The sequence below is a fragment of the Cydia pomonella genome, chromosome 23, assembly GCF_033807575.1.
Source record: "Cydia pomonella isolate Wapato2018A chromosome 23, ilCydPomo1, whole genome shotgun sequence".
Lineage (NCBI taxonomy): Eukaryota > Metazoa > Arthropoda > Insecta > Lepidoptera > Tortricidae > Cydia > Cydia pomonella.
In genome coordinates this window covers 1,893,950-1,910,071 of record NC_084725.1, presented here as the reverse complement: position 1 = coordinate 1,910,071, position 16,122 = coordinate 1,893,950, and the positions used below count along the sequence as shown (strand labels likewise).

General features: G+C 38.9%; 3 protein-coding genes and 1 long non-coding RNA gene across 5 annotated transcripts in view; 3 read left to right on the top strand and 1 right to left on the bottom strand.

Moving 5' to 3' along the window:
• Positions 1–406: 406 nt before the first annotated feature.
• LOC133530695 (uncharacterized) lies at positions 407–3,936 on the top strand. Its single transcript, XR_009801360.1, has 2 exons — positions 407–808; positions 3,810–3,936. It is a non-coding gene; the product is annotated as an uncharacterized LOC133530695 (long non-coding RNA).
• An 827-nt stretch (positions 3,937–4,763) lies between these two features.
• LOC133530783 (WAS/WASL-interacting protein family member 3-like) lies at positions 4,764–5,297 on the top strand. Its single transcript, XM_061868852.1, has one exon. It carries the CDS (start codon positions 4,764–4,766, stop codon positions 5,295–5,297), a length of 534 nt encoding a protein of 177 aa, XP_061724836.1.
• A 1,350-nt stretch (positions 5,298–6,647) lies between these two features.
• Positions 6,648–16,122, bottom strand: part of LOC133530696 (muscle calcium channel subunit alpha-1-like) — a 126,329-nt gene continuing 116,854 nt past the window's right edge. For both annotated transcript variants that reach the window (XM_061868713.1, XM_061868715.1), the window contains 2 exons: positions 9,064–9,130; positions 6,648–7,434 (listed from right to left, as the gene is read on the bottom strand). In XM_061868713.1, coding sequence (XP_061724697.1) covers positions 7,366–7,434; positions 9,064–9,130 — 136 coding nt within the window. In that variant the 3' untranslated portion in view covers positions 6,648–7,365. The remainder of the gene's footprint in view (positions 7,435–9,063; positions 9,131–16,122) is intronic.
• LOC133530697 (uncharacterized) lies at positions 10,049–15,941 on the top strand. Its single transcript, XM_061868716.1, has 2 exons — positions 10,049–14,837; positions 15,331–15,941. The coding sequence occupies exon 1, from the start codon at positions 10,572–10,574 to the stop codon at positions 13,233–13,235; it is 2,664 nt and encodes an 887-aa protein (XP_061724700.1). The 5' UTR covers positions 10,049–10,571; the 3' UTR covers positions 13,236–14,837; positions 15,331–15,941.

The following is a 16,122-nucleotide window of genomic DNA, read 5'->3' as shown; positions in this document are numbered from 1 at the left end:
ATAGCTCTACAGTTGTCAGCTATAAATAATAGTTCCAAATCTCTCCAGAGTAGCGCTAGAGTAGCTAAGAACCTAGGCGTTATTGACGGAGTGAAGTGCGCTATCTATGATTTGATTTTTTTTTTCAAGTATTCTAGGTATTGTAGCGTCACCTATTTAAGGTTTTTTGATGACACTTTTTGGTATATGGAGATTCCGTTCCTAACCTCCACCTTCCATAATCAATACTTCCAGTTTTAACGTGGTACTTTTAGAAGTAGGCAGAAATAAAAAGTGAGACAAACAATAATAACGCTTTCACTATGTTTTACCATTTAGCATATAAATTCTAAATTTAATCTTCTTCTAAAAGACAATCCTGTTCGGTCATTTCCGTCACCTTCCTTCTCATATCCATGAGGTACTGGACCATGCGGAAATCGCATGCAATATCGGTGACGTCTATGGAGCCCATAATAATTAATATATCATATTGGTTCTCTTTGTTACACCAAAAAGGTGTTACAAAATTACCAACCAGTTTTCTCAAATTGGTCTGAAAAAAAAAAACTGACAACTTCACTTATTATCCAACCGTCAGTCCCTTTGGTCGTTCCTTCTATTTCATTCTGCAAAATTACAAAAAAAATGTCTGACAACAGTAGTAATAAGAAGAAAATCACTTGCGTACCATGTAATGAAATTATAGAAAGGTTAAAAGAAGAACCTAGGAAAGAAAATGATGGGAACTGTGCAAATTGCGTATGTGGAAAAAACTGCTCCAACACAGACAATTTGAAAAAAGACAATCAACCCAGCAATTGAAAGAGTAAGTTACTTTAAAGTTGAGTTTCCACTAGGCGGCGATGTGGATCGGCGTGCGGGAATCAACGAATAGCAACATCTCTTCTCCACTACACTGGATTACAAGCAATGATATTTGTTAATTCCCGCATGTCTTCTTGTTCCTCGATTTATCCCGGCATTTTTGCCACGGATCATGGGAACCTAGGGTCCGCTTAGCAACCTAATCCCCACAATTGGCGTAGGCACTAGTATTGACGAAAGCGACTGCCATCTGACCTTTCAACCCAGAGGTTTAACCTAACCCAGAGGGATGGGAGGGTTGGTTAATTCCCGCATGTCTGTTATCTAAACTCATCTCCTCCTCAGTAAAACCCCAATATTGGTGTATTGGTGGTTTGTTTGAGTGGATATGACGTCCGACTTTCAATCCGGAGGTCGCGGGTTCAAATCCTGGCTCGTACCAATGAGTTTTTCGGAACTTATGTACGAAATATCATTTGATATTTACCACTAGCTTTCCGGTGAAGGAAAACATCGTGAGGAAACCTGCATGCATCTGCGAAGAAATTCAAAGGTGTATGTGAAGTCCCCAATCCGCATTTGGCTAGCGTGGGGACTATAGCCCGAGCCCTCTCACGCATCAGAGGAGGCCTGTGCCCAGCAGTGGGACGTATATAGGCTGAATTATTATTATTTATTATTATATTGGTGTATTTACTATTTGGATCAAAATTGTTTGGGGACGGGGATTTTTCTGTGTAGTCACACTATAATAGTTTATGATTTATTTTATTTTATTTTATTTTATTCGGGATGCTTAATGCCTAAAATATACAGGTTAATAGACTTATCTACTAGATGCAACATACAAACTTCCACATATATAATGCTAAATAACTATACCTAGAGATTTTCCTAGCATGAACGTCATGTTGTTGCTTGACAAAATAAAAACATCGACAATCCTATTATCGATAAGTAACCCTTCAACCTTAATCATTTTCCATATTCCCGCTTATTTATTTATTTATTCGTATGGCATCCGATACTCCCATTACATCAGTGGAAGTTGAAAAATCTTTTAATCAATAAATGTGAATGTTTTCAAAGACTCAATGCAGTTCGACGTCCGAAAATATGTAAAAAAATGGATAGATTACTTCGAGAATCATGTAAAAAACCTGTATGGTAGTTTTATTGTGCGATGACCATTTGGAGGGCAATCTCAGTATATTTGTGTGTCATGGATTTTCTTTTAGATATAAAGTATGTAAGTAAATTATTAATAAATTGATAGTTTCGTAATTCGTGTTCATTTATTTCCAAACATGCCACATTTGTTTAAGACATTATATATTATGACAGTTATAAGATATCGATAATACAATATATCGATAAACTAAATATCGGAGGGAAGTCCCTTGCGTTGCCTTGTCCGTGCTAGAAAAATCTCTAGGTATATAAATAACACAAGTATGAAGGTCTCGAAATAGCTAAATATTACACTAAACAAGTAGTATTCAGTGCAGAAACTATGAACGCAGAGTTATGTTATTTAGGTACAACTGTTTTTTTTTTAATACTACGTCGGTGGCAAACAAGCATACGGCCAGCCTGATAGTAAGCAGTCTCCGTAGCCTATGGACGCCTGCACCTCCAGAGGAGTTACATGCGCGTCGTGTGGAATACTTTTGAGGGATTTAAGTCTTGTTAATCCTTTTCAAGGCCGCACCAATCTACAAGGTTTTCGCAAAAAAGCCAAATATATTCCAATTAATCCAACTTTGATGATTCATTTGAAGACAAGACAAGGGGCTAACCCTTTTCCATGCATAGTACGATTTATCGACCACATACGCGCCATTAGAATTTCAACTTTAGCATTCCGATTTAAGGTTCAAATTAGATTACACTTTCAGGAAATGTTACTTGTCTTCAAATGAGTCATCAAAGCTGGATTGGATTAATTGGAAATTATTTGTCTTTTTTGGGAAAACCTTGTAGATTGGTGCGGCCTGGAAAAGGGTTTAAGTCAGGCCCGTTTGTACGGGTTGTAATATTGCAAGTTAAATTTGACCCACTTCCCAGTTTCTAATGAAGCTGAAAATTCGCATACGTATGTATGTCGGGTGACAATGCAATATTATAGTACCATCGAGCTGATCTAGATGGAGACAGGAGGTGGCCATAGGAGCCTTGTAATAAAACCACGCAACCTAATTGTGTTTGGGGTTTTTAGAATTGTCTCGATGAGTATTAGTTGCCTGTGTAAAGACAAGTACAGTCAGCGATAAAAGCTTGTACAGTCAACATCAAAAGTAACGGATCAAACAAAGTGTTAAAAATGTCATTCTGTGACAGCTGAGCAAAATGTAATGGTTATATATGTAGAACAATGAAGACTGTAAAAGATATACTTTTGAACGTGGATATTTAAGATTTATCTATATATGGAAAAGTTATCAGGAATATCAGATACTTTTTGCACGTTGTTTCGTCCGTTACTATTGATGCTGACTGTACCAAATTTTTTTTTTTTTCAAAAACTTTTTATTATGCAGATACATCTACGAGCGATACCTACTCTAACTACGAAATTGCTTGTGCCTGCACCACTCTTTTTTTCTTTTTTTTTAAGAGAGGAAATGCGTTTCGCATACCACCCAGGCGCGGGGACGGGCCTGGGATGGTTATGTGGGTCTCCCATATAGGCTGATGAGACCCATGGTTTACCCACTAAATCTAGGGGGCAACTACACAAAAGATCCCTATGGGTCGAAGTGTATCCGCAAGGGCCCCTGAAAATTAGAAGATACCCACTAAAACCCCTCTGTTGCCGCCTCAGTGCTATAGGGCGAGCTCCCAGGAACGCAACATCTTCCGTAACTTCGCCAGCGACTCGTGGGGAATATATACCACCCCCCACCTCAGTGGGCGCGTTGATCATGCGTCGCGCCCGCCCGCGCAGGGAAGCATGCCCTACCACTAGGCTAACAATGTTGATATTATTTTTTCTGTTACAGAATCTAAAACATACACATTTGTAACCATGAATAGACACGATTTGAAGAAATAGCTGCAACAGTCAGAAAAGCCATCACAAAATTAGAGATGACATTTACATTTTTTATTAAACCGATTTGAGTTGTATTTGTTTTTTTTTTTGTATTGCGGTGTTCTATTAGTTGCCACCGGGGCCGGATTGCATAATAAAATCACTATTTCTTATAAAACAATACCTCGTCGCGTCTGTCTGTATGTATGTTCGCGATAAACTCAAAAACTCCTGAACGGATTTTCATGCGGTTTTCACCTATCAATATATTCTTATAGATGGCGCTTTTACTGCACCATATATTTTATTTCACTAATTTTCCTGTGCATCCTAATTCCTAACCTATGCATCTAAATACACATAGTAAAGGTGCATCCAGACATGTAGAGATTCGCCAATCGGCGAATCATCGCCGAGTGACATGTGCTCGGTTATAAACACATGCGCCAGCCGAATACCTAGTCGCATTTGGAAACAATATGTCGATTGCCGAGCGGCCATATATCTTGGTGTGAGGCCATATTTTATAAATTAGGCATGCACAACATAGAAGACTGTTGTAATTTTGAATTTTCTGTTCAGTTCACCTAAAAAGTTTGAAGATTATTTCTGATTGGCAGAGGTAGTCAAGTCATCATCCATACTCGAATATTCATGTTTTCTTATCGACAACAGCCGAGCAAGGCGAGCACGAATATTCGTTGCTTGGCGATTTGCGAGTATTCATACCATTCATACTCACTAACCATCGTCACTACTAGTTATTCGGCGAATAATCGGCTCGACAATCGGCGGAATCCTACATGTGTGGATGCACCTTAAATTCAGTATAAAAAGTTGCATTACGATTACTTACGCTACCTGTCAACATGACAGTTGATTTTTCTATTAGAAAAAAAAACTTAAATCCACCCTGTCAAACATGGCCGAGGGCAGCTCAGGCAATTCACACATCAAGCCCATCTCACCCGAAGCTCTTCATCCCTGTGCTAAAAAACCTATACCGGAAAAAGGTGACATCGTGAAATTAAAGATATGTGACTTACCTCCAGACCCGGAACCAATATTACCAACCCCATGCCAAATACAGATTAGGGAACAGAAATTAAAAGCAGGGGTGATTTTCTGTCCTAAACCACCTCCCGAACCTCATCCTCCCATACCTGACTGCAGCGCTATTTGTATCGAAAAAGTGAAAAATCTACCAGTTTTTGTCCCTAAAAAAGAAGTCCTACCAAAATGTCCTATGCAAAGAGTAGAGACTGGGTTTGCAAGATGTAACAGGATTAGAGACGCTACTGCAGCTAAAGAGGACTTACCGTGGCCTGGCTGCCCACCTGAACCACCCCCTCCACCCCCAAAAATCCCCACTCCTTGTGATATACAAAAAAAAGAGCAGGCTTTAGCGAGATGCAAGGCAAAGTATGCACACTATTATCCACCTAAAAAGCACTAAAATTTGTACAGACATTTCATGAAACCCTAAACCCCCCATTGATAATTGATGAAAGAAACCCTATTGGAAGTTGGCAACCCTATAAACATTGATACTTAACAATTTATAACCAAGAATGTCTGACTCTCGGATACGAGTTGGGCTAAACGGCCTAACAAGGGCTCTTTTACTTTCAAATAAGGAGCATGAAGAAGAAAAAGTGATTTACGATGATAACCTTGAGGGCGATATTAGAAAACTGAAAAAAGAATTACTGGAAAAAATGGAAACATTAAAAGAAGTTGACAATGACACCGACTATACTGTTCTACTAGAATACTTGACAAATAAAGAAACCAGAAAATAAAGCAAATATTTTAATATTTGTCTTTCTTATTAATAGGCACAGTCAGCGTCAAATACCAAATGTGGCCAAATAGTTCGGTACACCATACTAAATATATGGTGTACCGAACTATTTGGCTACTTTGGTTGCTACAAAGTATTTGACGCTGACTGTACCGAGTAAGTAGTTATAAATTACCAGTATATAATCTTTTTATTGTTTTCTAATTAAAAACAAAATACGCTAGTTAATGCTTCTGTGAGCTGTGCTGCTCCTAATGACACACCATGATAACATTTACAACATATGGAATTGGTTATTTTGTTAACTCGTCTTTTCCTGTTAGGTCTACAATGACATCAATACTATCATCAACATTTGTTATCGGACAATTTGGAAAGTTTATTGAAGAAACATAAAGTCCATAATAAGGCATAAGTCTGTGCTGTTAATAGGAACAAATCTACTCAACTTTATGTTTATTAAGACGTAGAATCGGTCACTAAACTCCGTTAACTTAGCACTTGCTATGAAAACTAACCGCGGTCCTGTTTTTCTTATTATTATGTTATGAACCTATTGTGTTAAAGAACTCATTTTCCCTTTAGAAACTACTCAACGTTTCTAGTGATTATATGCTCTTTGAACGCTTCAAACCAGTATGGACGCTGCAAAAGTATCATTTTTTTTTAATACTACGTCGGTGGCAAACAAGCATACGGCCCGCCTGATGGTAAGCAGTCTCCGTAGCCTATGTACGCCTGCAACTCCAGAGGAGTTACATGCGCGTTGCCGACCCTAAACCCGCCCCCCCTCGTTGAGCTCTGGCAATCTTACTCACCGGCAGGAACACAACACTATGAGTAGGGTCTAGTATTATTTGGCTGCTGTTTTCTGTAAGGTGGAGGCACTTCCCCAGTTGGGCTCTGCTCTAGATCTGGAATGACATCCACTGGCTGTGCCCTACCACACAAAACGAGATGACATGGAAGGAGCTTAGAAAATTGTTTAATAAAAGGTAAGTATACATTTGTTGCAACAATTTTATTCACAATAACAATGTCTCCATACAAAATACAACATAAATATACATTTACATAAAACTCTTCCAAGCAAGCAAACTGACTAGACTTGCATCATTAAAATTAGAAAAATACCTACACTGGTTGAAATATTATTTAACAATAATAAATATAGTAATATTGTTTAAATTTCAATACCAATAAATAGAGAATAATATAAAATTTTACTAATATGAAGTAAATTTTGGCACGTATTTACTATAATTATAAGTAATAAATATTTTATGGGGCCACAATTTTCACAGTCCGACACTTAAACACATACATCTGTAATAATTAAGGCACATACCCAAAAGGTACATAACATATATTATTAGTCAATAAAATATTTCATATTATTTACAATAAAATCTCAGGCATTTGCTAAAAGCGATCCAAAAACTAGAATCATCTAAAACCCCATTTTAATATTTAGAATATTTTATAACTCAGAAGGCTTTGAAAATATTATCCATTGCATTTAAAATATTAAAATGCTAAAGTACTTAAAATTTAAAATAACATTACAAGCTACGCGGTCCGTTAAAATCGATTGCAAAATCTTCAAAAAACCCGGGCCGGGTTCAAAAAAGGGTAACACAAACCCTTTTACAGGGTAAGACCGAGTGCGGTTACCACGCCGCACCGGTGGAGGGTAATCCAAGTATAAAAATACAAAATATCATTTTCTTTGAGGCGGCTGCATTGGAGGCTGATGGAAGGGATGATACTGCCTCGACAGTATGCTCTCCTAAAAAAGAAAATAAAGTTATTTACAATCAGTTTTTGTCCAAAAGGGTCTAGCAGGCTAAGGAAGGAGAAGTGGCCCCTGTGTCGAATATCGGATTTTTATAATGTCATTTGGTGGCTATCTTATAGTATAGAAACACCTTGACTTTCAGCCCCCTATCTTGAACCGTCACCGAGATAATGTCAAAAACGTCATTTTATGGACACACTTTTCAAAGTCGTTTTTCTCCTGAGCTATAAGGTAGAGCAATCAAACCAAATCATAGCTACAAAGAATGAGTAGGAGTATAATTCAGATTTTTTAAATATTGAATTCCCAGAAAAAATAATGATTAAAATGACAATGATTTTTTGACAGCTCTTTTAAACAAGTATTTGTAAAGGTACACCTATGGAAAAAATCACATAAACTACAAATAGTAATAGCTACTACCATGCGAAAAAAGTATTCTATATAATTGGTGCAACATACTTTAAAAAACTAATTGTCAACGAAAGCGTTTAACTATCGAAGGCGTCTTTCATTCTGAAGGATATTTTCTGTTTCTCTGATATTTTAATCTCATTCTGAAGGAGATTTGAAAAATCTCTGACATTTTAATCTTAATTTTTTCAGGGAATTAAATATTTAAAAAAAACTGAGTTATACTCCTACTCATTCTTTGTAACTGTGATTTGGTTTGATTGCTCTACCTTATATGGTTCAGGAGAAAAAAGAATTTGAAAAATGTGTCCATAAAATGACGTTTTTGACATTTTCTCGGTAACGGTTCAAGATAGAGGGCTGAATGTTAAGGTGTTTCTATATTATAAGATAGCCAAGAAATAACATTATAAAAATCTGATATTCGTCACGGGGGCCACTTCTCCTTCCTTAGCCTGCTAGACCCATTTTTGGTTCAAGCTTTTATCGCTGACTGTAATATTAATTGAAATAATTCTAAAAACCCCAAACACAATTAGTTTGCTTTGTTTTATCACAGAGTTTTCATGGCCACCTACTGTTTTCATCCTCAGATCAGCTCGATGGTACCATAATATTGCATTGTCACGCGACGTACATGTGTATGCAAATTTTCAGCTTCATCGGAAAACCAATGGGCCAAATTTAACTTGCAAGATTTGACCCGTACAAACATACATACATAGGTTAAATAAAACATTGCAAGTTAACTAAAAGCTTGTAAAAATACGGTCAATATTCTAAGCATGATGCGGTTGAGCGGCGTGTTTAATTTAATTTATAGGTATTTAAATACCTATTTATTTTATTCATGGTATTGTAGAAAATCCAATGGGTTATTAAAACCATTTGTCAAACACAATCTTTGAAATACCTATACTAAGGAGGTAAGGTGTAGGTAAGGCGTGAGGAGGATGGGCACAGCACAGGCAGAAATGAAGAGCTTCACTTTTTCTGCTCCACTGTCCCTCCGTTAAAGAAGTATAAGTACCACGCAGCGCAGAGCAGAATAGATTTTGTAAAGTATGGAAGGTCCTCTAGCTATGCACGGTACGGCGCAAGGACGTTCCATACTTTACAAAATCTCCTCTGTGCGTGGAACTGCGTTGCCTGCGTCACAGCATATGGTTACCCTATTGAACGAAAACACTTTTATTAGAAACTTACCACATTATTAGGCAGCTGCTGTGACCTGTTCATCTGCCGCTCTTGCAAGATGATAAGATTCGCAGCGCTGTGAAAAAAGTTCAATTTTAGCGAACTCACAAGTGTAAAAATGATTTACAGTACATATGGTGCTACTTTACCGCACTAGTGCGCAAATTAGCATATTATGATACTGTGTCAAACATTTAAAGGGCCATATGTACTGTAAAACGTTTTACGATACATGTGCGAATAGGTAATTCGCAACTCGTGTCGATTTAAAACACTCCCTTCGGTCGTGTTTTAATTTATCGCCACTCGTTTCGAATTTCCTATTTTTCGCACTTGTATCGTAATGTACTATTAGATATTCATTGGTAGTTTTAGACTTTGGCGGCGTGGAAGATCTCCGACGGCCTCGCAATTTTTCTCAAACTTGCAATGAATTGTTGACATGACTTACTTCAAATTAGGTCCGGAAATACTACGTATCCGGTGACATGAGTGAAGACGATATGTAAAGGAATGTCATACAGCCTTACACACCTAGGCCTGTAAAGCAACCTTCTTTTGTTTTTCAACGTCAATTTTTTTAAAGTTATAAATTTCATACAACGAGTTGGTCGAGTTGTCTCAAACTCTAGTGGCGCCATGTACAATTAGCTTTCAGCCGCCTTCCCCATTGCTCTGATATTTAAATCTGATATCGGATTAAAATAATATTGAAGTGAAACTTGATCATTTAAAAGTATCCATGTATGTCACTTTATTGCACATAAACAAGTTAACATAAGACAGAAAAACAAAACAAAAAAGCGGCCAAGTGCGAGTCGGACTCGCCCATGAAGGGTTCCGTACCATTTATGACGTATTAAAAAAAACTACTAACTAGATCTCGTTCAAACCAATTTTCGGTGGAAGTATGCATGGTAATGTATATCATATAGTTTTTTTAGATTTTTCATTCTGTTATTTTAAAAGTTACAGTGGGGGGGGGGGGGGGACACATTTTTTCACTTTGGAAATGTCTCTCGCGCAAACTATGCAGTTTAGAAAAAAAATGGTATTTGGAACTTAAATATCATTTTTGAAGACCTATCCATAGATACCCCACACGTATGGGTTTGATGATTTTTTTTTTTAATTTTATGACGTATTAAAAAAAAATACTTACCAGATCTCTTTCAAACCAATTTTCGGTGGAAGTTTGCATGGCAATGTATATCATATATTTTTTTTTAGATTTTTCATTCTGTTATTGTGACGTATTCTGCTCCGCATTACAAAAAGGTTTTATTTATGGTTTACTTTTCATGTATTATTTTCTATTTGGTTTTAGAACCATGTCACAGTAAAATAGAATAATTTGAAATGTATGTAACCATGGCTGTCTGAAAATATCGTCGTAACAGCGATGACCTATTAATTGTTATTCTTTATATATATTTTTGTGTTCAGTTTATCCAAGTGTTTCAATAAATAACGCGAGTTCAACACATCTGGCGACCGTGCATAAATAAAAAATAAAGATGGAATCGTGGAAACGCAAACGAACACAGTTCAGAAGAGAATTTACAACTCTCGCGGACAAGACGGCGAAGGCGGTGGAGAATAAAGATTCGGCAGCACCGCAGATTTTCGACCTCCTGTCCGAAGCGGCTTCGAGTTTGTTTGAAGCTGAAGCCACATTGCGAGACTTATGGGTCGAAAGTGAAGAATTTGACGAGGAACAATTTCATTCAGACCAAGAAAAGGCGATGCAATATAAAATACGTTGGCATCAAGTAAAAGCCGCATTTTCAAAACCACTTCCTTGCATCAGTAGTGCATCGTCGCTACATTCAGCACAATCCAGCATCCAGCGAAGCCTTAAGCTGCCCAAGTTGGAGTTGGTTAAGTTCGACGGGAATATCAAATCCTGGCTCTCATTTTGGGGTCAATTTAAGAAAATTCACGAAGATAAAGTAATGGACGCAACTGATAAGTACCAATATCTTTTACAATCAATGACCCCAAATAGCAGCGCACGACAGCTTGTCGAGAGTTACCCACCTTGCGCAGAGAACTACAGTAAGGCAGTGGAAGCTCTAAAGGCTAGATTTGCTGGAGACGACTTACTCATTGAAACTTACGTAAGAGGTTTGTTAACATTGATGCAACAAAGAGGAGAGCCTAAAAACTTGTCGAATTTGTACGATAACCTGCAAACACACCTGCAAGCATTGGAAACACTCGGCGTGACAAAAGACAAGTACGCTTCAATGCTGTTTCCTATGATAGAGTCGGCACTGCCAGAAAGCATACTTCGTGCTTGGCACCGCAGTCAATCTGAAACCAGGGACCTAGCCAACCTGATGCAGTTCCTGAGACAAGAGGTGGAATCTGAAGAACGGATTAAGCTAGCCAGAAGTAAAATGGAAGATATTACCCTAGCAGAGCAAAAGCCACCCACCGCTTGTTTTGTACAGTTGACAGAAGCCAAGAGTAATAAAGAAGCTTCCCGCAGACAAGGTGAGACATTTACATCAGCATGCATATGGTGTAGCAAGGACAACCACTCAGCCGTCGAGTGCTACAAAGCGGCCAAAATGACAGTGAGTGATCGTATCGAATTTATCAAAGGCAAAAAAGCCTGTTTAATTTGCTTGAAAGGCAACCACATTGCAAAAAAATGCAAGTCTTTCCCAAAATGTCTATATTGCAAAAAGCGTCATTTTACAATCATGTGCGTCGACATTCCAGCGGATCAAGGCAGCAGCAATAAACAGTCGGAGACATTCAATAACATGTCGTGTGTACAAAAGTCTGCAAGTACAACTTTATTGCAAACCGTGATGGTGAAACTTGTACACGACAAGAAAGAGGTCAGTATTAGAGCATTTATTGACAATGGTGCACAACGGTCCCACATAAAGAAAGACCTAGTACAGAAGCTCGGCCTAAAATCTATCAGAAAAGAGGTAATAAGTCATTGTTTGTTCGGCGGGTTCGAGACGAAAAAGGAAGACTACGGAGTGTTTGACATATGCGTCAAGAACGTCGAAAACGACTTTTCTATGAATTTATCTGTTGTAGAACAAACAAATATTTGTAATTTTTTACCTAAAATAAGATCTTCTGTAATACTAGAGCAACTGCGTCGAAAAAATATTATTTTGAACGACTCCATGACCGACTCTCCTGACGAAGTAAGTTTATTGATAGGTGCTGACTATTCTGGGTTACTACTTACAGGCGACGTAATACAATTAGATAATAACTTGACTGCGATAAAGACGAAATTTGGGTGGACCGTTCAAGGTCCTATAACGGGGCTTTACAGTTCCATGACAAACTCGACGACGACTTTCCATTGTTTAACAAAGATTGATCTTACAGATTTGTGGTCTTTGGAGGCGATAGGTATCAACGATCCCGCGGTACAAGCAACTAAGACAGCGCGCGATGAAGAAGTCCTCAGATCCTTCGAAGAAAACATCAAGGTCAATGAAGAAGGTCGTTATGAGGTAAGTTTACCCTGGCGTGACGTTCCGCGACCAAAAACTAATTACGATCTTGCCAAAAAGAGGTTAGATAGCACCATGGCTCGCCTTAAGCAGCTCGGTAAGCTCGAAGATTACGACAAGGTATTTCGCGAGTGGTTACAGTTAAACATCATTGAGGAAGCACCTGACCAATCTGTCCAAGGCCATTACATGGGACATCATGGTGTGATCAAGACCTCCAGTTTGACAACCAAGCTACGTCCAGTTTTTGATTGCTCAGCCAAGGACAGGCATGGGATTTCCTTAAACTCCTGTTTAGAAAAAGGCGTAAACCTGCTCGAAAAAATTCCTAACTTATTAGTCGATTTCAGGAAAAACAAGATTGGAGTGACAGCTGATATAACTAAGGCTTTCCTTCAAATTTCAGTTGCACCGGAGGATCGGGATTATCTTCGTTTCCTATGGTGGTCCAAGATTGACGAAGACGATAGAACGATGATCACATACCGTCATAGACGCGTCGTATTTGGAGTGACATCGAGTCCGTTTCATCTCGTAGCCACCATTAATCATCACCTTGATAATTGTTCAGAACCACTAAAAGAAACAGCGGCAAAATTGAAGAAATCGTTTTATGTGGATAACTGCGTCACAAGTTTGGAATCAGAGGAAGAGCTCAACAAATTCATAAGCGAATCAAAAAGGTAATGCTAGAAGGCAAATTTGACCTTAGAGGTTGGATCTCAAGTCCCATTTTGGTAGATAAGAACGTCGGAAACACGTCAATACTAGGTGTAATCTGGAACGTAAAAAATGACACCCTACAATGTAATGTCAACTTTAATAATATTGAACAGAAATTAACGAAACGAACGTTACTTTCAGTAGCGCAAAGGGTTTTCGATCCTATTGGTTTTACCTGCCCCACGACCATAATCCCTAAGAAGATCTTGCAGGCAACGTGGTGTAAAAAACTGACCTGGGATCAAGAACTACCTGAAGATTTGGCCAAGGAATTTAGAAAATGGCTAGAACAAGCTTACGCCATCAATGACTGCGTTATTCCTAGACGACTTACAAGCTTGTCTATACAGGAGTGCGAAACGTCCTTGCATGTATTTTCCGACGCAAGTAAGGATGCTTATTCAGCTTGTATATTTCTGCGGTCAAAACAGGGTGACAACGTTAATTTAAGCCTTGTCCTAGCACGCTCAAGAGTGACACCAGTTCATAAAATTACTACTCCGAGACAAGAGCTGATTGCTGCAACATTAGCGTGTAGACTATCCGTGACAGCTGTTGAATCTTTGGCTTTGCCCAATTGTGCTGTGTACTACTGGTCAGATTCAAGTGTTGTCATAACATGGATAAAGTGTGAAGGACCTTGGAGCGTATTTGTTTCCAACCGAGTGAAGGAGATAAGGAACCTGAGCCCCACTTCCACTTGGAGACACGTCCCTGGCCATCTGAACCCTGCCGATCTTCCTTCAAGAGGCATAAACCCAAAAGGACTCATCGAAAGTCGATGGTGGGAGGGCCCAGAGTGGTTACGGCTGGATGAGGAGCATTGGCCGGTTGCAAATTTCGTACTCGACTCGTCAGAAGTTGCTGATCTCGAACGTAAGAAAACTGGTACTGTTGCCATGCACGTTGAAGAAGAATCTTTCCTAGACAGATTAACCTACTTCTCAAGCTACATCAAGTTGGTTAGAATGTTGTGCTGGATGTTACGATTCAAGAAAAAATCGACATCGAAGGAACTAACTTACGAAGAGTTCGAATATGCTGAGAATACACTAATAAGGTTAATACAAAATAAGTGCGTAAACTCTTTAATAAATAATCAAAACATACAAACCTTTGCGGATAAAAATGGCATTTTACGTCTAAACACGAAACTGTCACTTGGTAATGAAAATTACAATTTCAAGTTCCCCGTGATCCTTCCTGGTTCTGATCCGATAGTTCGGCGTCTAGTTGAGTATAGGCACATCGAGCTTAAGCACACTGGAGCACAAACGTTACTCAATAATCTACGTCAAAACTTTTGGATTATCGGTGTCAGGAAATTAGTCCGTAACGTTATACATCGCTGTATAAGATGCAAAAGATTTAAAGCAAAACGATGCCAAGCACCCACTGGAGTTTTACCAAAGGAACGAATGGAAGCGAGCACGGCATTTCAACATTCGGGCGCCGATCTAGCTGGACCTTTGACTTTACGCTCTGGTGCAAAGGCGTGGATCGTTCTATTTACCTGTGCTACCTACCGTGCTGTGCACCTAGAAGTGGTGGAGTCGCTGTCAACAGGTGAGTTTTTAATGGCACTAAGAAGATTTGTAGCACGACGTGGACGGGTAGAAACGTTATTTAGCGATAACGCTACAAATTTTCGCGGCCTGGACAATGCGTTTGGTTCCCTAGTTTGGGACGAAATTCAACGATTTTCCTCAATAACGCGGATCAAGTGGAATTTTTTGCCTCCGGCTGCTCCTTGGTGGGGAGGGTTCTACGAAAGATTGATAGGATTTCTAAAACAAATCCTTCGTCGAGTCTTAGGAAAAGCATCTATCTCGCTTATGGAGCTGCAAACGGTGCTCTGTGACTGTGAAGCGGTAATAAACAGCAGGCCACTCACATACGTAGGTGGTCAGAGGGATCTGCAACCGTTGACCCCCTCAACGTTTATTCAGCCGTTGCTGTCAAATCGTTCAACCGACTTTGATGAAGTTGACAGAGTAGCCCTTAACGTCAGGCAACGATATTGCCAAGATTTGCGTGAACATTTGCGTAAACGTTTCAGGGACGAGTACATAAGTTCACTCGTACAAAAGCGTGAGCGGAATGGACCTGTACAACTTCAGCCTGGAGACGTCGTCTTGGTGGAGACTGAAGATAAGCGTGTGACATGGCCACTGGCCATAGTTGAAGAGGTTTACCCTGGTGCTGATGGCATGAGTAGAGTGGTTCGAGTTAGAACTGCAGCCGGAACAAAGGTGAGACCTGTACAACGCATTTTTCCTCTTGAGTTAAACTCACATGACCGACTTGACTCGTCTTTTAGGCTAGTTGATACTGACTGTACTAGACAAACACAAACAGAGACAAATGATAGTAGTGAGGTACGATCGACACGAGCCAGAAGGTTGCCACAACATCTGTTTGACTATATTCTGGACTAGAGTAGCTTAACCTTCCGGTTCTTCCCGTTTGGGAGTGTGACGTATTCTGCTCCGCATTACAAAAAGGTTTTATTTATGGTTTACTTTTCATGTATTATTTTCTATTTGGTTTTAGAACCATGTCACAGTAAAATAGAATAATTTGAAATGTATGTAACCATGGCTGTCTGAAAATATCGTCGTAACAGCGATGACCTATTAATTGTTATTCTTTATATATATTTTTGTGTTCAGTTTATCCAAGTGTTTCAATAAATAACGCGAGTTCAACACAGTTATTGTAGAAGTTCCGGGGACACACACACACACACACACACAAATTTTAACACTTTGGAAGTGTCTCTCGCGCAAACTATTCAGTTTAGAAAAAAATGATATTAGAAACCTCAATATCATGTTTAAAGACCTATCCA